The sequence below is a fragment of the Physcomitrium patens genome, chromosome 3, assembly GCF_059467195.1.
Source record: "Physcomitrium patens ecotype Gransden chromosome 3, ASM5946719v1, whole genome shotgun sequence".
Lineage (NCBI taxonomy): Eukaryota > Viridiplantae > Streptophyta > Bryopsida > Funariales > Funariaceae > Physcomitrium > Physcomitrium patens.
The window spans coordinates 14,118,070-14,139,974 of record NC_143412.1 but is presented as its reverse complement, the minus strand read 5'-3'; the positions used below and the strand labels follow the sequence as shown (position 1 = coordinate 14,139,974).

Below are 21,905 nucleotides of genomic sequence, written 5' to 3'. Positions count from 1 at the left end.
CATTATGTAGAAGATATTTTTAGTCCAATCACCAAATATACAAATTACAAAAACTTCGAGTATTTTATATTAATATATATATATTTTGAATTATTTTCAAGTTTGTTGGAGCATGTCCTTATGAAGATTTGATTTCAAGATCACTTATTGATCCAAAAAATAACAAGATTCATCAAATCTCCTTTCAAAACATTCTTATCTTATATCAAAAGAAAAAAATGTACCTTTTAATCAACAAAGAATAATTTTCTTCAAGTAGGAGTATTCTCATCTTTAAGCAATGAAATCAACATTGATTGTTGATTGAATCTTTTTCAAGCAAGTTCAATTGAGTATGTCTTCTAATTTTTTTTATTCATGATATTAAAACTAATTCTTTTTAATTTCATGATATTTCTAAGTTTGATTTCAAGAATAATCTATTTTATTTTTAAGGATGCTTATATATTTCAAAAGATAAAGTAAAATTATGTGTTTTTGAAGTTTTCTATAATTTTTTAATAATTGAATATTTTAAATACATCAAGACTTTGAAACTAATATCAAAAGATTTTCAGTGGTATTAAATGTGAAAAGAAGTTAAAGATTTTATACAATCATTTGACATTTGTTTAAAATCAAAAACTCTTTGTCATCAACCTTATAGATTTCTTTAGCCATTACCTATTCCAAAACAACCATAGTCTTTTATTTCTATAGAATTTATCACAAATATTTTAGTCTCAAGTTCTTTTGTCTTTATATTTGTGATAGTATATTTGTTCAAATCATCAAGATGGCACATTTTGTATATTATACAAAATCTATTACAGCTGAAGAAACAACTAAGTTTTTTCTTGACAACATTTATTGCAATCATAGATTGTCAAAAAATATTTTTTTTAGATAGGACACACAATAAGTATCAAGATTTTAAAATATTCTTTTTAAGATTTTAAAAATGGATATAAAATTATCTTTGATATTCCATCTTCAAGTTGATGGATAAATAAAGCAAATGAATTAAGTTTTGGAGAAATATTTGAGGTATACCATCAACTACCAACAAGACAATTAGACAATTTTTTTGTCATTGTTAGAGTTTTCTTATAATAATGTAATAAATTCTTCTATTTAATAAATAAATTTTTTTACCAATTATAATTATCATCCATAATTTGATATTTTTAATTTTTAAAAAATTAATAATCCTATAATAGAAGATTTAACAAATTATTTGTCAAAATTATTTGTCAAAACTATATACAATAATGAAGGTGCAATTTGAAGAAATTCAAGAACAACAAAAGATTAATAGGAATACTTATCACAAAGATTAACTTCAATTCTATATTTTTGATAAGATATAGTTACTTCATTGTATTATTAAAACTGTATGCCCTTGCAACAAGTTGAATTACCATAGACTTGAACTATTTCCTCTATATGAATAAATTAATCTAGTTGCTTATCAATTGCACCTGCTAGAATCTATGAAGATTCATCTCATATTTCATGTATCTCTTCTTGAGTCATATAAGACAATAGATATATCAAGAAAACAAAAATTACCACCTCTTCTTATGGAAGTAGATAATAACCAAGAATATGAGGTTGAAGAAGTTTTAGATTCAAGGAAATGCTAAAATAAATTAAAATATCTTATTCATTGGCATTGATATGATATTAGTGAATGTATATAGGAGTCAACTAAGAATTTGGTAAATGCAGCAAAGAAAGTTGATACTTTTTATCAATGATATCCATCTAAATCAAGATAAAGAATAAAAAAATCTTCACTATAAAATAAATGGAATTTAAAAAATATTAAATTTTATTTTTTATCTTTATTTATAATTTTTGTGTATTTTTGGTAATAAAAAAATAAAAAATCAAAAATTAATAGATTTAACTTAAAAACTATCATTTGCTAAATTATCAAATAAGACATTATAACTATCACAACCTTCAAGACGATGTAATAGAGATGAAGATCCTCAAAAATAACATGTGATTCTTTAAATAGATAGTAAAATACAACATGTTTGGCATCATGACCTTGGAAAAGACTCTTAATAGTTGGTGATATTATTGGAGATAGGAACCACCTCCAATAGTATTTCAAATATTTTATTTGAAAGATTTATGAAGGCTTCATCAATGATCAAATAACAAGGTGGTCTTTTTGCCTTAGTATGAGACACTATCAATAGTTGAGAGAACCTATTAACTACCTTTAAATAGAATAAAGATAAAAGTATGTGGTAAACACAATTTGATGGTCACTCTTGTAAAACTTGTCTCTAGAAGAGAATATAAAGTCACAAACATACATATTTACATAGATAAGAAGTATAAGATAGAAAATAAATGTGTATTGATTTGATATTATATTGTTTCAAAACTTCTTAGAAGCTTCATAGATACACATTTGACTTTAGTCTAGTTTGTCATTGATTGATAGGTTAAAAACTTAGCCATCAAATTAGCCACATGTTGCATATGCTAATAGCTTGAAAAACAAGCTAACTATATAGTATATATATAAAAAATTTATTTTATAAATTAAACATGAGTCAGAGATCCTATAAAATGTTAGCATATCGATTTTAGCTAGATAGTATATATGGAGATAAGAGTGAAGCCTTCTTCAGTCTTATCAATGTCTTTAAAGTTTATTTTTTTTTAACAATAGTCATTTGAATTTCAATACTATATTAATTTTGAGAGAATATCTATTTTTTAAAAATTATAAAAGATTGTATTGAGTTTTTGGTTCTTTAAGATTAATGTCTTTAATATAGAGATGTATTTTTTTAAGAGCATAATTATGCTCAAGAAATGCCATCTATTGCTTCTAAATCTCTTAGAACTACATCTATAGAAGTTTGTTTTTCAAAATTTCAATACCATCCTTTACTTGAAAGAAATCTTAATTATTATAGCTCAAGTTTTTATTTATTTATACCTTCAAATTTAATTTAGATTCTTTGTTTGAGGTCTAAAAATATGATTAGTAGTTCAAAAATTTCTAATATAAGAAGTAATAGAATGTCAAAGTCATGAATTTCAAAGAACTAAAATGTTAATACATTCTTGTGTCACTCAAAAAGACTAAAAAATCACTCAAAGATGATGTAGTATTAAATTAGAATAACTATTGTCAAAGAGAAGAAGACTAAAAAGTCTTGAACTAAGAGTAAGGACTAGAAATGTATTAACAAGAGTGAAGAAGGCTTCACTCTTGTCTCCATATATATTCTTAATTAGGAACTATGTGGTAGTATCAAGAGGGTAAGCTTCTTTGGGAGAATACAAGGTCCTTGATTGAAAGTGGATTATAAGAAGTAAAATGTTGCCTAAATGAAATCAAATATAAAAAGATAGCCAAAGGCTAAGTATAAAATTTAGACTAATTTATTTCTTGTGCTAAGATGCATTCAATCCCTAACTCAAATCTTAAATTCAAACCTCATTTTATCAAAATACTTATAATTTACTTATTACTAATTTAAAAAAGAAAAGGTTTAATTCATTGAGCTTAACTTAAGCTAAAAATTTCAAATTTTTAAAGTTCATAAAAAAAATCTTGAAAAAATAAGAGTCAAATCAAGGAAAAAAATTGGCCACTTACTGTAGCTACTTTTGTCAAAATTCTGGTCTACAAATTAGCTTGGATTTTTCTTGTTATAGCTCTTCTTCTTGTGTGGTAAGGCTTGTTGATGAGCATACAATGAGATCTAGTTTTTTTCAAATTTTTAAAATAAAATTTAAAATTTAAAAAAAAAAAAAAAAAAAAAAAAAAAAAAATCTAAAAATAGCATAGAAAATACCAAACCAATCTTGAATTCTATTACTTAAAAATTTCAACAAATCTCCTCCTTTAAATTCATGTGAATCTCCTTCATCACAACTCTTTTTTTTGTATAATAATAGCTTGTTGAAAAGTTAACAACAATATCAAGCTTTCTACAAAATCTCAAAATAAGAAAAAGAATATACAAGAAATAGCATAGAAATATCTAACCAATTTTGAATCTTGCTGCCTGAAAACTCTAGTGACCCCCTTCTCAAAAACTTTCTTGGATCTTTTTTTTATAGCTTCATTTCTCATGTGCTACAGCTTATTGAAAAGCTAATAATATAATCTATTTTTTCTTAAAATTTCAAAACAAAAAAATAAAAATTTAGTAAGTTGCCCTCAAAACCTCAAATTAGGTATGAATTACACACCTCTCCAAAATTTCCTTGCGATCTTCCTTTCCACTTCTTTTGATCTCAACCCTATCTCTCAAAAATTAAAAAAAAATTTAATGCAAAAAATTCCTATTCCTAACCCTCTTCTAATATCCATCTTGAACCACTATAGAGCCAAGTATCTATCCTAAAAGACAATACCCTCAAGCTCAAATAATCCATTCAAGACAACAATTTCATATTCTAAACTTTATTCAAATTTATAAATATATTCACATTATATTCTTCCTTCTCTTAAAAGTAAAATTAATTATCCTAAAAATATCTTTAATATACTAAAATTAAGTGTATCACAATAGCTATGTCTTATAGGACCTCCAAAATGTATTGACTTTAGAAGACACATATCTTAACTTGCAAGGTAAGTTTTTTATTTATACACTACATAATAAACTTATTTTTCAAGCTATGAATACATAATTAATTTTTTGACCAAATTTCTAATCTATCAATCAACTACAAATACATATATAGTTAAAGCAACATCTATAAAACTTCTAGAAAGTTTTTTTAGAAAATATTATGAAATAAATTTACTTTTATTTTTTTCTATTTAATCATATAAATAAATATTAGAATAAATATATATATTTTTGACATTATCCTTCCTTTTAAAAACAAGTTCTACTAGGAGTGGTTATCAAATATTCAAGAAGTCTAAGATGTGATAAATTGTATTTGTTATATACTTTGATCTTTGTTTTCTTTGAAAATAATTGATAGATCATCTCAACCATAAATAGTGTCCTATATTACAGCAAGAAGACCACCTTGTTATTTGATCATTGTTAAGGCCTTTGTAACACCTTTCAAATAAAATATTTGGAATAGCATCAAGAGTCATTCCAACTTCTAATAAAATCACCAAACATTGCGAGTCTCTTCTAAAGTTGTGATATCTAACTTGTTATATCTTGCCAATTATTAAAGAAAAGACATGTTGTTCTAGAGGATCTTTATCTCAATTATATCATCTTAAAAGTTGTAGCAATTGCAATGATTCATCAAATAAGTCAGCAAATGATAGCTCTTAAATTAAATCTATTGGTTATTAGTTCTCCATCTCTTTAATGTCACAAATATACAAAAGTACCAAACAAGAGTAGAAAGTAGAATACTATCTTTTCTAGATCTTATTTCTTTTATAGCAAAGATTTGCTACTCTTCATCTTAATTATGATAGATATTGTTGATAAAAAATCTCAACCTTCTTTGTTACATTTGCAAGATTCTTTGTTGGCTCCCATATGCACTCACTAATATCATATCTACACCAATGAATAAATTATTCTTATCTATTTTTGCATTGCCTTGAATCTAAGAGTTCTTTGACTTCAAACTCTTGATTATTATGTATTTTTATTGGAAGAGGTGGTATTTAACTTTTTTTCAAGAAATTCATTGTCTTATATAGCTCAAGAAGAGATATATGAAATATGAAATGGATCTTTATAGAATTTGATAGATATAATTGATAAGCAACAAAATTGACTTATTCATTAATAGAAAAAAGTCTAAGCCTATGATAGTTCAACTTATAATAAGGACGAGTAGTCTTGATATTATAATAAAATAGCCATACTTTATCATTGACATTGAATTATAGTTGTTCTTTATACTAGGCATCTCTATTAATTTGTCATTCTTAAGCTTCTTTTAACTATACCTTCATTGTTTTATGTAATTTTAATGAATAATTCATCAAATCTTTTGCCATAGGATTATCAACTTCTAAAAAGTCAAAAATATCAAATTATAACCATAATATAGATGATAACCATAATTAGCAAAGAAACATATTTTTTGAATAGAAGAATATACTAAATTATTGTACACAAATTTTATCAATGGTGAAAAATTTGTCCAATTATGTTGATGATAATTGATAGTATACCTCAAATACTACTCTAAAACTTGATTCATCTATTTTATTTATCCATCAATTTGAGGATATAAAGTCAAAAATAGCTTTATATTTACTTTTAGAATCTTGAAAAGAGTTATTCAAAATCTTGATATAAATTGAAACTTTCTATCTAATATAATATTCTTAGGCAATCCATGATAGTGATAGATGTTATCAAAAAAAAACTTAGTTGTTTTTTCACCTCAGATAGTTTTTATACATGATATAAAATAATATTTTCTATCTTAGTAAAATAATATACTATCATATATATAGAATCATACAAATTGAAGACTAAAAAATCTACAATAAAATCCATAGAAACAAAAGATCATGATTTTTCAAGAATAGGTAATGGCTAAAGAAGTCTATAAGGCCAATAACGAGGAATTTTGGAGCTTGAACAAAAATCACATGATTGTACAAAGTCTTTGAGTGCCTTCTATATTTGATGCCACCAAAAATCTTTAGGTATTAGCTCTAAAGTCTTATAGTATCCAAAATGTGCACTTGCTAAAAATTCATGATGAGTTGGAAGAACATATAATTGTGTTTTGTCTTCTAGAATATATAATTTTTTCTCAAAGTAAAGTAGATTATTTTTGAATTCAAACTTAGAAGTATCATGAAACCTAGAAGAATTATTTTTGATATTATGAATAAGAAGATCAAAAGACATACTTGATTGAATTTGCTTGAAAAAGATTGAATCAACAATCAATGTTGATTTTATAACTTGAAGATGAAAATGCTCCGACTTCAAAAAAATCATTTTTTGTTGATCAAAAGCTACATCTCTTTCTTTTGGTGTAAGTTAAGAATGTCTAAAAAGAGCATATAATAAACCTTGATGTTTTCTACATCTATATGTGATTTTGAAATCAAATCCTGATATAGATATACTCTAACAAGTTTGGCAACAATTCAAAACACGTGTTGACATGAATTATTTAAGATTCTTGTGATTTTTATGTACAATAATTAGATTAGAAGTGCTTTCTAGATATTGATGTCATTCTTCAAATGAATCCATAATTACAAGAACTTCTTTGTTGTAGATCTTATAGTTATTCTTTGCTGCTAAAAAATTCCTAAAATGAAAAACAACTACATGGAACTTATTATCTACTCTCATTTATTATAAAAAACCATCCATAGCAAAGTCCAATGTATTTATTTCTATAAAGAATTCAGTAAAAAAATTGATGTGATATAAAATTGATCCAAAAATAAATGTTGTCTTTAAGGCTTCAAAAGTTGTTTTAGCTTCTTTGCTCTACTCAAATTTTTCGTTACATATTTGACGTATAAAAAGAGCTTTAACTTATATATATATATATATATATATATATATATATATATTAAATATTTGATAATAATTAGTAAAATTTAAAAAATATTATATATCTTTTAATGTTTTTGAAATCTTCTAGTCCATGATAGTTTGGACTTTCTTAAGATCCATTATTAATCCTTTATTGAAAATGATGTATCCTAAAAATTCTACTTGAATAGTATGAAATATATACTTTTTCATCCTTGCATATAATCTTGCATCTCTATATTTTTATAATACTTGAGAAATATAAAGTTCATGATCTTGTGTATTTTTAGAATAGATTAGAATGTTGTCTAAATAACAAATAAAAAAATCATTAAGAAACTCACAAAAGACATCATTCATGAGATGTTGAAAAAGAGCTATTGCATTTGTGAATCTAAAAGGCATGACATTGTATTTGAAATGTCTATACCTAATTCAAAAAATAGTCTTCTACTCATCTCTTTCTTTGATACAGACGAAGTTGTATGTTCTTTGTAGATCTATTTTTTTATAGATCTTTGCTTGGTTGAATTGATCAAGAAGTCTTAAAATCAAAGGTAGGAAATACCTATTCTTCATATTGATTTTGTTAAGTCCTTGACAATCTATGTACATTTACAAAGATCCATCTTTTTTCTTTACGAATAAGATAAGATCACCTCCTAGAGTTTTTGAATAACAAATGAAGTTCTTAGCTTAGTTCTTGTCAATGTACTCTTTTAAAGCATCCAATTCATTTTATAATAAGTTGTAGATTAATTCAAATTGTGGTTGAGATCTTTCTTATGCAATGATTTTGTGATTTTTAGGTCCTAAATATACATCTATTATAAAACAAGGTGAAAGATCTAAAGAAAGAATAGGATCTTTATTAGATATTGCATATGATTTTAGCTGCACGATATCTATTGTAGTTGAAGAAACTTATTTTTTTATACATTTTCTTTTTTTAGTAATTATGCTTCTCATTTTATAATAGCATTATTTTTTAAAATAATTTTGAAAAATGTATTTATCTTTTCTATAAGTACAAAAATTTTGGACTTTTTTTCACAATCTATAAGTTGGATTGGGGTGAATCTTTTTAAATATGTAAAAGACTTATAGTGGCATTTGTATACAAAAATTTGCATTCAGTAGATGGTCAAATTAGGAGTTATAGCTCACCAAAGTTCATTGATTAAGACTAGGGCTTGCAAAGAGAAATCAAAATTGTCCAATTATGAAAGTAGTAAAGCAATTGGAGTTAATATATGGTTGAGGTTACTAAAAAAAGTATTTTTGAGAACTTTTTATAGGCTTTAAGTGCTTTTGAATTGAAATTTGAATTGCATTCTTCTTATATAGGTGAAACCTATTAGAATTTCTTGAATATTTATAAAACATAACTTCACCTTCTACAACTAGGTGTCCAATGTATTTTTAAAGAAGAAAATGCGTATTACAACACTGTATCAATTTGTATTGGTTCTAGCCTTGATAAATAAGTTTCTAAAAAATTAGGAATTTCCATCATTACTTGGCTTATTTCTCTTTAGCCAAGTCTTTGTTCTTAATGCCTTTCAAATAATTGATTATTGTATGTAATGGCTTAAGCAATATATTATTTCAAAGATATTACTTTAGACATTATTAATAATAAATCTTTGACATTATCCTTCAACTTATATCAAAATTTATTAATAAAAGCTTTGTCATTCCAATCTACATCGCAAGCAAGATTTTGGAATTCACTAGCATATGTTATGGGTGACCATGATCTTTGCCATAAAAATAAGAGTTTGATCTTTGCTACTCTTTCTCAATCATTTTTTTTAAATGAGGCCGTAAATATTTCTAAAAAATGAATTCAAATCATAAAGGAGTCGTGAATCTTTTTTCATTAACAATACAAACCAAAAGAGAGCATTTCTAGATAGAAGTACATCTATGAATCAAACTTGAGTAAATTCATTAAGATATTGGAAATGATGCAACTTTAAATAGAGTTTGACTTATAGCAAAAATCCTTGAAATTTTGATCTTGTTCCATCAAAATAATTAGGCATATTAATCCATGTCTCTATTGTATTTATAGAAGCAAAACTTTTTGGATTTAATTATAAGGTTAATTTATTTGCTTCCTTCAATTGCATAATTTCTTATGGTAGATTTTGAACTTCTTCCATAGGCTTAGGATTAGTGTTTTTTGGTTGGCATTGGTGATGCATAAAATTTCCATTCGAAGAGTATTGACAAATTTGTAAAGATCTATAATAATTGCAGATCTATTCTCATTTCTATCAAGCATAGCATCTATGATTTTTCTTCCATTTTAAACAACTTAATAAATCCATAAGTCAAACTAGAGAAGTAATCTGTAATCTCTAATATCAAATAGAAATTTCTACAAAGAGAGATAATCTACTTTTTTTAAGGAAAAAAATTAGAATTAAAAAACTAAATATTTTGTTTTAAAGTCGATAATTTGCAACCTTCAAAATACAATAATAGAAGTGGGATAATCCACTCATATCAAAAATAAGATAAGAATAATAAGTTAACACTCTTGTTAAATTGTCAAGGACATGAATTTCAAACTAAAATATCAATACATTCTTGTATCACTTAAAAAGACTAAAAAATCACTCAAGGATGATATATTATTAAACAAGAATAGCTATTTTGAAAGATAAGAAGACTAAAAAGTCTTGAAACAAGACTAAAGACTAGAAAAGCATTGACAAGACTAAAGAAGGGTTCAATCTTGCTTCCATATATATTCCTAATAAAGAACTACATAGTAGTATCCTATAGGACCTCCAAAACATGTTGACTTTGTAAGACATGTGTCTTAACTTACAAGGCAAGTTTTTTATATGAATACCATATAATTAGCTTATCTTATAAGCTACTAATACGTGGTTAATTTATTGACCAAGTTTCTAACCTATCAATCAACAAAAAACATATATAAAGTCAAAGCAACATCTATGAAGCTTCTAAAAAAAATTTTAAGAAAATATTATAAAATGAATCTATTTTTATTCACTTCTATTTAATCATATAGATAAATATATATATATATATAATATAGAATTACTTCAATTATAGGTGATAATAGTGTTGATCTCACTAATGATTTCTCTAATGAATTTTATAGTCAATTTCTAAGAGAAATATGTAGTACTAATTTAATTTCAAAATAATCACCTTTTCTAATTCTTATTTTTTTAAAAAAATCAAAAATCTCTTAATTGATTTCACTATTCTAAAGAAGACTTGTAATATACTTTTATAAATTTTATTATAGCTTTGCTATCTACTTTGGCTTTAGACTTTCTAGTGTCTTTATCTAAATTTCTACTTAAGGTTTTTCAATAATATCAAAAGATACTTAATTTTCTTTATTCTTTACAATGAAAGAAAGCAATGTAAGCATGATATAAACCTTTGCAATACAATGAGATATGGGAGCTTACAAACTTGTGCTTTGGATGTAAATTTGAAAATTATAAGTAGGTCTATGCTTTTAAAACTATAATTGATAGAATTATTGATTATTTTAAAGCAAGATTAATAGCTAAGGATTGCTCACAAAAATTTAATGTTGATTTTACTAGAAATTATTATCCTACCATTCTATCTAATTTATTCTTGTAATTATTATACACAAGATCATGCATATTTGATAGTTCAATATCAAGACTATCTTTTTGCATGGTCAATTCAAACAAAAAACATATATGAAGTAAGTTCCTAAATTATAAGATCTTTAGTTTTTTTATAAGGTATATTCCTTAAAAAAGGCATTATAGTTTGAGACAAGCAAGCTACACATGGAATGAATGCACAAATCAATTTTTAGCAATCCATAAGCTTAAGTAAAATGCTACCAATTTTTGTGTCTATTATTCTAACACATATAGTAAGCTCATTGTCATCATGTTTAATGATGATGGTTTGTGTTGTTGCCAAGTTACCCGATGCATTCAATATGTTCTTATGACAATAAACAATATCTTTGAAACAAAATTCAATGATCTAGATATTTACGTGGAGTTGTAAATTGAACATGATTCTTTTGCTAGACTCATTTTCATACATTAATATGCTTATATGTAGAGAATTCTTTGTAAATATGGATTCTCTGAATTTTCATCCATTTTGACTCTAAAAATTCTAATTCTTTTTTTGTGGTATTAAATTTGATGATATAGAATTTTTTGAAAATTTTCTTTTTGTCAATACAATTGGCAATCTTTAGTTTGCTTCAAAAGGTACTCAACTTGATATTACCTTTTTAGTAAATAATTTTGCTTGTTTTAAGTCAAAATTTATTCAAATTCATCATAATACTATTAAGAAGATACTTTGGTATATTTGGATAATTTTGGATTTTAAACTTATATGTAGAAAGAAAAATTCTTCAACTCTACTTATTGCATTTAATAATACTGGTTATGTTGCTAATTTGGATGATCGAAAATCACAAAAAGGTTATATTTTTATTCTTGAATGGCTGAACCATTAATTGGAATTCAAAGAAATAAGATTTTTTAGTTGATAGTACTACATATTTCAAATATATTGCTTGCTATATGGCTATAAAAGAGATAATATGATGTCAACAAATGCTAGCAAAAATTAGATTTCTTCACAAGAAAGATATCATTCTTTACTTTGATTCTTAATGTACAATCCAATTGGCAGTTAATCTTAAGTTTCATTCACAAACCAAGGATGTAGATATTAAATATCACATGCTCCAACAACAAATTAAGAATGGTCTTATAAAGTATTATTTGTAATAAAGTCATATGAAATGTATCCAATGGAATAGTGTAGAGTATTATGAGACAAAAAAAATGATTGTGGTGATGTCGTTATTTTAAATAAATATTTTGAGTCTTTTTCATTTTTATTTCTAATTCATTATGTTCCTTAAATGTGAATGAATTGGTGATGGAAGCATGTATCAAAGTTCTCATCTAGAATAGTCTTGTCCTCTTACAATTTTTTTATTAGTAAATTTTTATGTATATATATATATATATATATATTAAAAGAAAAAGAGCTTGTAGAATTCATAGTCATAAAAAATAATTAATTTTTATTTTCTTTATCTTTTTATTTGTTTGAAATTTTTAAGTTGTATTTTATAAAAATGCTTTTTTATTTATCTTTAAAACTATATATATTCAATTCTTGAAAGATTTAATAAATTTTATTTTTTATCACTTTTTTTTCACAAATAAAAAATATATTTAAGAGATGTATTTTACAACTTTATCTAAATATCACAAAAGCTTAAAACATCTCCTTGAATACAATCAGCTTTGATACAAAGGCTTGCTAATAAATATTTTTTTAAATTTATATCAAAGAATATATTAAATATAACTTATATTAATTAAACAAAACTTTTATTAGAATCAAAGGTTAATTAAGTTTTTTAATTTTTTTAATTCTAGAGATACTTGCTTGTTATAAATAAATTATATAAGGTTAATGAAGGTTATATGTTAAAACAAATAGACATTTTTTTAATAAATTTTTGTATTTGCATTATTTATTTGTAAATTGGTAAGATTACAAAAAATAAAATAGATGTAGTAATAAATTTTTAAAAAATTATGTAATTTTATTGAAATTTTAACTAAAAAAATAATTCTTAAAAATAAAAAAATATTCTTCAACTATAAGATGTTCTAATTATTTCTTCTTATTCTAATAAATTAATAGCTTAGAAGAGAGGATAGTATTAACATTTAAATTTTCAACCCCATACAACTTGTAAACATAAATATTTAAATTCTTTAATTATATTTTATTATTTTTAAGTTTTATTATTATTAGTATCTTTTAAATTTATTAATATATCATTTATCCATATCATTTTTTTAATACCATCATGATACAATTTAATATTTATTATTCATAATATTTTTTAATTTTTAATAAATAAAAAATAATCATTAGAAATCTAATTATTTCTAATAAGTAGTCTTTGCAAAATGACAACATTTAATTCATTGCATATATTATACTAAAATATTTAAATTATGCACAAAAAAATTATAGTAAATTATTAAGTTATAAGAACAAATTACAATAATCAAACAATATATATATATATATATATATATATATATATATAATATTATCTCTACTAAGTTATTTCCCACTAAATTATAACCTTTACAAAGTTATAGAAAAATAGTGGAATTAACATGGTTCTATAATGTTTAAGTTATATTTTTATTAAATTATAAGTTATAGCTATAACAATAGAATATAACTTAGTAGAAAAAAAAATAGATAGAAGCAAAACTGAAAGGAAAGGAGAAAATATGTAATATGTAATTATTCCAGTGATAAATTAAGAATACTTTGTTGTAGATTTTCTATGTGCAACTGCTGATAAAAATATTGCAAAGTCTCTTGTATAGAACATAATTACTTTGGTCAGCAACATTGAGCATAGAGATAACAATTAATAGTCCTTGAAGTTTCTCTATATGCTCAAATGATGCTGACAATGGCTCCTTTGAAGAATATTAGTGGTATCCTTACCTTGATTGGCTTCATGTTGGTAAATAAGTTTAATAATCTTTTAGTCCTCTAGTTCAATGTATGTCATACTATTTTCTTTGATTGGATTGAGGAGATTCTCTATCAACATTGAACTTTACAATAGAAGATTTGAAGTATATTTACTACCTTGACTTCCACTATTACTTCATCAACATCAATTTTTGTAACATTGCTTACATGCATAAAAAGCAATTCTTGATTGTAGTTGGAGAGATTTTATTCTAAGCTGTGAGTGATTAATATATTCCTATCAAATGATCAACCTCCTACATTTTGAATTTTTTGTACTCATTGCAATTAAAGGCATTTTGCAAATGAAAGTGATACTAGTGCCCCTTGAATGCAGCAAATGCTTTCAAATATTATCAAATGCTGCATTCAAGGGGCACTAGTATATAAATATCACTACATATTTGTCCATTTAGCAATTCTTAGAAAAAAAAAACTCAAGTTATCCAGTCTTTTTTAGTAGGGCAATAATAAAACTTGAGTTGTCTAAGTGGTGGTTGAAGTAGTGAGGCATGTTTGCATAGCCAGTAAAAAAAGAAAGCACCTTGTGACTTCTACTTGTATTTGTGGAGAATGCAAGTGTAATTTTTATTTTTATTTTTTGTAGCTTATAATTTGCTATTGAGCAATTGTCATGTTGAGCATCATACAATAGAAAAAGTCATGTCTCATCCATATTTTATATGTCAGAGAGATCATATTTTGCAAGAGAAGTATCCAAAGCTAGAAAATCCACATCAATTGCATTTTAATCAAAAAATCAGTATTGGTATCTTTAGGAGTAAGCATGACTTAACAGAGGGAAAATAATAGCACAGATCCTCTGGTTAGTGTCTCTATTAGAAGATTGTAAATTGTATCCTACAAGTTTATCTCGTCTGCATTAATCTAGACACCAACTGATGTGCGCACCAACCTTATCAGCATACTCGTCATGCAGTAGACTATGAGGTAGCTGCAACTATTCACAATCTGGTGGAAGAAAAGTAGAGCACATCTCCACAACTCCTGCCTGTTAGATATCCATCCAGATGAAATCCAGAAACGTGGAATCTACACAGAATAATACTCTCAGATAGTTTCAATCGGTAGTGAATGCTAGATCACCTCTTCTGCTCAATGATTCCTGAAGATAGTAGAAATGTTCCGCTGCTCCTGATGTGGTAGTTGCCTCCACTTGGGTGACTGATACGGCGTTTCCCGAATTTAATCAATGACAAGAATTAAGGGAACCCGGTGGTGTTTGAACTTCAAGTCAGGACTTAAGCCAAATGATCAAACAATTCCAAATCTATTCTAAAGTCTGCTCTTCAAGTTTTTCAGCCGAGAGCTCCTAGAGTACTACAGAGGCAAGCACGACGCATTTCTGATGAGATATATAAAGCGAAGAACATTTGATCGTAGAAAAAACCATGTAGACACCGAGGAAAGACTAAGCTTACCAGTCCCAAGAGCCTCTTCCGTCCGTCAAAACGAACTCGATTGAATCACCCTCAACGTCTATAACCTGCAGACCCTTGACAAAAGATGTCAGGGTTTAATCAAGACAACTGAGGTGGTCCCAGAAAATCAACTTGTAGATGACATACATTCAGGTGAGATCAGTGTGCGCCAGTGAGGACCCGTAGGAGTAAACAGGGAAAACATAGAGAGAAAGCTTCATGATAAACATGAAATGACTGTGAGTTCACCTTCAGTGGCATGCTATTGACAACGATGCCGTTACGCATACAAACGCCAGGTAACTCCGTCCAGCTGCATAAAAGACAATTTTCAACATAAGCTTACAACCCGCTTCAAATATGCAATCCTAAAATTCCTACCTCATACAACTTCCAGATTCCACTCATGAAAGACTCGTGGTGTCAACGTCCACTTACGCGGAACCATCAACTGAATAATGAAGATAAGCATACTCCCAGCTGCTCTCGTAATACAAAGAAATGATGGGCTTCGTTGCCTTCGCCACGTTAGCTGCGAATTGAGATCATACCAAATAAATTAGATCTAGCACCAACTTACAGCAAAGCGATTGTCAGTCATCTGATTGCAGTTCTACGGAACAACCCATCCGCAACAAAATCAAACAAATTCCTTCGATCTATCCCGGGCATGAAAGGCACTCTCTAGCTATTAAGTGCACTATGAAGACGAAAGATGGGGATTGAAGCGCAAATCAACCAATGAAGCACAAAGTCTTATGATACATTAGGATGTCATGAGGATATACCTTTCAAGCTTCTCATGTCACTCAAATCCCGTTGGAAACCACCATTTTGGGCTGCAAGAGATCCCTCGGCATTGTCTACTCTGGATTGATTGTCCGTTGTTTCCAGTTTCTCGCTCTCCTGTTGTATCAAAACGCCCATCATGACAAAAAAGGTCTCAAGTGCAATTGCTTTCTCACCAGAAAACATCGATCCCAGTACATCTTCAGCACTACTCGCCTGGCGTGGTTCAGAATCTTCACTTTTATCATTTCCATCTAATGATTTCGTGGCTTCTACTAATCTCGACTCAAGTGTGCCGCTGTTGGCTTGTGCACGTTTTGCCTTCACCATATCCGCAACAAGTGACCTCACAGTCGCAAGAACAGTTTTCTCTCTCCTTATCCTTTCTTCTTCTGCCTCTATCATTGACTGCTGCAACTTGGCCACTAAGCCCTCCAATCCTTTCACCTGAAAAGTAAAGTACACTTCATAAGAATTGATATTCTGGATAACATCACCCAACCGGGCTAAATAAATCAGAAACAGACGAGAACAATCTTGGCTACAAACTAGGCACTTGAGTGACAGCAAGCATCCACGAGTTCCAAAACATGTTTTCGAAATGAACTACCATCAATGTAGTCGCTCAACTTTGATTTAAGATAAGAGAATGTAGATACCTTATCTAATGCTTCATCCAGTTTGGCCCTGTCTGCAGCCTTTTCCGTCTGCAGGGTTGTCAACTTCTCCTTTACATTCGCAATCTCCCCACGTAAACTAGTTCTTTCCACAACCCATTCTTTTTGGAGTTTCTTTAGTAATTTTTCATTTGTCTCCAACTCGAGTTTCAAGGATTCGGCTCTCTTTAAAGCATTTCTCAATTCCTCCTCCAACTCGCGCACAGCGCTATTCACAGCAGCCTCAATTTCCTTCACACTTACTCGCTTAGAGAGTTCACCAGACAACTCCTTCACCTTAAGGAACATGGCATGAGGTTGATAAGCAAATTTCATACCATGATTGTCAATGCAGTCCCGCACAGACGCGCCAAACTTACGAAGGAAGATCTTCGTTCGAACTACAGTCCTAGGCTTAGCACAAGAATCCTAAACCACTTTTTCTAACAATAACACACCATGAACAGCTATACCTTGGTCAGAAGTTTATCCTGCTCAGCGGTCATATCTTGCTTTATAGCACTCAAAATGGATTCCTTCTCTTTTAGCTCAGCGGTAACTTGTTCAATCTTTGTTCGGGCCGCCAATAGTGACTGTCTTTCCACCCTAACCTGCTCCAAGCAGTAAGACATATTAGAACTTTGAAGATACTAATTAAAAAATTCTCAAACTAACAAACTCACAGCCTCATTTCTCTTCAGCCAAGTCTAAAGCACAACTAAAAATATTCATCAGATTCTCACCGCTTTCTCATGGAAGTCCAAGGGCACAGTCGCCTCCATCTCCTGTGACAACTGCTGCAATTGTGCCTCCGCTTTCTCTGCCCTAGTTGAACCTTCTTTAGCATCCGCCAACTGCTGCTCAAGAACTACCAGATCACCTTTCAACTTATCTAACTCCCTCGAGTTAGTTTCTGTGTCCACTGCGCTTGGCTCCTGCTCTACATCTGCCACACTTCAGCACCATGAAGGATGAACACCGTCAGTTTGATAAAGTAACACGACGACAGATATAGCCCTTCGGCACTGGTTACCATAAAACCGATGCGCAGAGCATGGAAGTATTGACAAGATTATTTCACAATAGAGTTGCTAGTCATTATCTAAAAATCTCGTTTTTACCCTATCATAGACATCCCTGAGGTCTAGCCCCAACTAACCAGTCTTCCAAGTAGACGTGATACGTGAATGTGGGTTGATAGTTGTGTCATTCAAAATTACCTGCTCGAGGTTTCTGTTGCCTCCGATGTCTGAAGTTGAGCTTCCTCAACCTCACCACTATCCGTTTCGACTGATTTTAGTTCGTTCTTTGTTGCTCCCTTAGCACGCCTCCGTGGCAGCCGTCCTCTCAATGGGAGGTTCTACATAATGAAAGATGGCCAGTTCAGTCAAGGCCCAGGGATTGACTTCTTGATGAATAGCAGGCTGTCTGTGGTGTACACTTAAGCCTGCATTTGAGATCGTGAAAGTATCAGGCTAGCACTTTCTGTTGCAGAGATAGCCTTCAGGCCCTTGATTCTACAGTTCCTCATTTCTTTAACTTTATGTTGTGGTGCAAGTACTACGCACCAACTGACATGAACTCCCACTCGATGGGAGGAGTACGCGGGCTGGCTCGATCTATTTAGCTATGTCTCAATGCTTTTAAGAAGCCTCTTCACATGACGTCCTTCCACAAGTACTAAAGTTGAACTACGGGCAGCCTGTATATGAATGAGCGGACAGGAAGCCATTCCATTTTCTCAGCGAAGTAGGACGTCTCCTTAATCAACACGCGTGAGGTAGATGTTCAAGCAACCGTCAAGAAAGGTTTTAGCAATGCAAAGCTAACCTGAAGCAGTCCAAAAACACTATTGTTCTGTGGCGTTGCATCTCCTTCAGTCGATGCTTTGTCCTCCTCTTTCTCAGGAACACTTGGGTCCGTCGTTGACACCTTATTCCCAGCAAGCTGCATAATAACACAGTAAGTGTGAGCTTTAAGACAACCCAGTCAAAAGTAGTGCAAATGACACCAACAATGAACGCGGGATTCACTTTCCACAACAAAGTAATGTGATTGGCATGGCTGCACGATTCGATTTAACTTGGTAGCTACCAACAGCGAACGAGGCACCGCACCTGTTCCATAACCCGTCGCTCTATCTCCTTCCGAAACGCTGCAAGTGGTGAAGAATCCTGGAAGAGAATAGCTGATCAGGAATAGCACCTCCCAAGGAAATTAATCTAAAAGAGTCCTAACAAAGATAAAAACAGCCAACCTCATACAAACCACAAAAGTCTCTTGGCTGGTAAAGTCTCTGTCAAAGTGACTACATAGGGGAGCATAAAAACAAACATCCAAAGAAGAAGTCTTACTTCAGCTGCCGGTGTACTCATGGCATAATTTCCTGTCGCAGACGTTGTAGGCTTAAGCGCTGCTTTCAGAGAACTTTGTCGAGTGAGTGACTCGAATAAAGCTGCTTTTTCTTCTTCCTTCTCTTTCACAACAATGTCCAAAGTTTGGTTCTGATCATCACTAGGTACTGCATTTATTGTTGGCTCGACTTCCACTTCCTTTGAGAAGGGGTTCACCTTGCTAGGTGGGTCTTCGGTATCAGTGAGAACTGGTCCGGCCTCCATCGCAAGTCGAACAATATTTTCCACGGAGGCATGCTCCCTTTGCAAACCCTGCAAGCACGCAAACAATATTGTCAGCTTGTTTGGAGTTGGTCAAGAAATCAGCATCGCCAGTCTCCTCTCCGATCCGACCTCTGGCCTGACGGCACCCCAACTACAACCGGTTCCAAGTTGTTAGAGTGATTCAGCTGCTTCACAATATCTAGGAGGAAAAAACAAAGGTGCATTGAAATGACAGTCTCTTCAAAGAATGTGATAGAAAAGCATAGGTAAATGCCTTCAGAGTTGCAGTGAGCTGCAAAGGAACGCGACCACCGCCAGCAACCATACGGTCTGCCGAATATTTGAGCAATGTGGCACGGTTGTACAAAACGTCCACTCTAGTTCGCACATCAGCGCCAATTCCTTTGTTAGATTCGTTCACCAATTCATTGAGCTTGAAGAGATCGTCAATGAGAGTGGACATCTCCGCGAGCGTAGACGCATCTTCCTCCTTTGCCTGCTCTGCGCTATTTCCACGAAAATCAAATCGTGCGCTACAAACCCATGTCTGCCGACATCTTTCTAATTCCTTGCAAAGAAGATAGGGTCTAAGTTTCTTAGGGGCACAACTAAATTTCCTTGAGAAGGACGTGGATTGTTTCCCACCTCGTATCTCACCACCTGCAGTCCACATCCCAGACCAACTTTCATCGTGTCAATTGTTCTCGGATTGCGCGGGCTCGCACTCAATTTCCAATTTCTCTAGTTCAGTCTAACTAACAAAGCATTGTCGTTACTGCATTACATCATTCGACGTAAATGAATGCCAGAGCACAGAATGAGGCGCACTAGGTCCCGCCGCCATCTTACGCACAACACCGCGGACAGCACCTCAGTTTTTAAAGCAATTCAAAAGGAAAAGACACAAGCAAAATACCCACTGCCCAGTAGTAGATATAATCACCTTATATACAATCTCTCAACGAACACACCCAGCATTGCAGACAACCAAACTTCCCAATTATCCCACCTGGTACAACGGCATCACAATTACAACTCCTATGAATCGAGCCCCACGTTGAGCGGAGGGAACAAGGCGGATACATGAAGGCGGCTGCCATCGCAGCGCCTGCCTTACAATGCGTTTCGCCAAAGTTGGGATCCTGAAAGGAATCCCAAAAACTCAGCTGATGTCGAGAGGGGAGCACTTGAAGGCGAAGACTCTCGATGAGCGAGAAGCTCCAGCTTCTCGTTGTGGACCGAACTGGTGGTTTGGAACTTGTGATGTTCCGTTTGCTTCATCGCCTCCCAAGATGGACCTGATGGTTCGCTAGCGCACCTTTTAGCGCAGCTGTGCCCGTCTAGGATGTTGTGTGGTGGTACGAGGTCGGAGCTTTAACCCGCTTTGTGCTCCCCTCCATCTGCTTTGCAGACTCCACCGCAGGTTGTCGTATACATATACTTCAGATTTCGAAAATATACATTTTTATAAAATGGGGGTATGATACCTTGCTTGTATCAATACGTACCACGACCACGCTACATACGGAGAATTGTATTTATCTTAAAGAACTCAATGAAGTCCTTTCCACCGTGTGCAGACCTTTTGAGGAAAATCTTGTCTCGGAGAATCTTCCAGCTTCTTTGCCAACTGAAACTCAGTTTGCGGCCAAGAGTGCAGCTCCTCATAACCACACGACCATGTCGGTCGGTGGAACTGTGAGAAAATTGAAATTTCTTACATTTTTAAGTCAGCATTGCCTTCAACTTGAGATAATTTATGCATTGTTCTTCTTCACAATTACCTCAATATTTGGTGGGAGAGAAATGGATCAATGTTATTTCCCATTATTCTAATGAAGCTCGAAAGGCCAATTCCCAGCTAGAGATGGTAAGTTCTGGCATGTTTTACAGTACATTTTAGAATTTTCAAATCAAGTATATTCCTATTTCGGAGACCAGGTTTTTGCAAGATGTGTGTTTTGTGGGCGAGGGCAAGCTGCATCCTCTGTGGCAGCAATTCAGGTTGGAATCATTATTCACAGAACACTGCATTAAACTAGATACTTATTTTTGCCTTTCAGTAATACAAGAGTTGAGGTGATATATATTTTCTCAGTAGTAGGTATAGAATTACAAAACGTTTGGAGACTGCCAAGATCAAAATGCTGGGAGCTATTAACTTTAAAACTGCACTCAATCAACTATTGACACAGCTGCCAAGCGAATACCTTTCCTGTAAGTTAAATACCTACAAGAAGGCATTTAGATCTATGTTACATGGACAAAACTTGGTTTAAGAAATAGATAATATCCTTTTCGATTGCAATCATACCCTGACAACGGAGAGCAATGAATAGTTCCAAAACC

At 30.8% G+C, this 21,905-nt stretch overlaps 1 protein-coding gene across 3 annotated transcripts; it reads right to left on the bottom strand.

The window, feature by feature from the left end:
• Positions 1-14,765: 14,765 nt before the first annotated feature.
• LOC112280644 (uncharacterized) lies at positions 14,766-20,950 on the bottom strand. 3 transcript variants are annotated; one of them, XM_024516344.3, is made up of 15 exons: positions 20,566-20,803; positions 20,202-20,216; positions 19,831-20,057; positions 19,293-19,604; positions 19,056-19,112; positions 18,769-18,885; positions 18,159-18,298; positions 17,682-17,892; positions 17,412-17,549; positions 16,942-17,235; positions 16,282-16,729; positions 15,932-16,025; positions 15,743-15,806; positions 15,494-15,558; positions 14,766-15,236 (listed from the first exon to the last, which is right to left on the bottom strand). In XM_024516344.3, the coding sequence occupies exons 1-15, from the start codon at positions 20,654-20,656 to the stop codon at positions 15,155-15,157; spliced, it is 2,355 nt and encodes a 784-aa protein (XP_024372112.1). In that variant the 5' UTR covers positions 20,657-20,803; the 3' UTR covers positions 14,766-15,154. The 3 variants fall into 3 exon arrangements, with proteins under 3 accessions (XP_024372112.1, XP_090104989.1, XP_024372113.1); XM_090248863.1 differs by having other exon boundaries at positions 19,831-20,216; positions 20,566-20,950; XM_024516345.3 differs by lacking the exon at positions 20,202-20,216.
• Between the last annotated feature and the right edge of the window lie 955 nt (positions 20,951-21,905).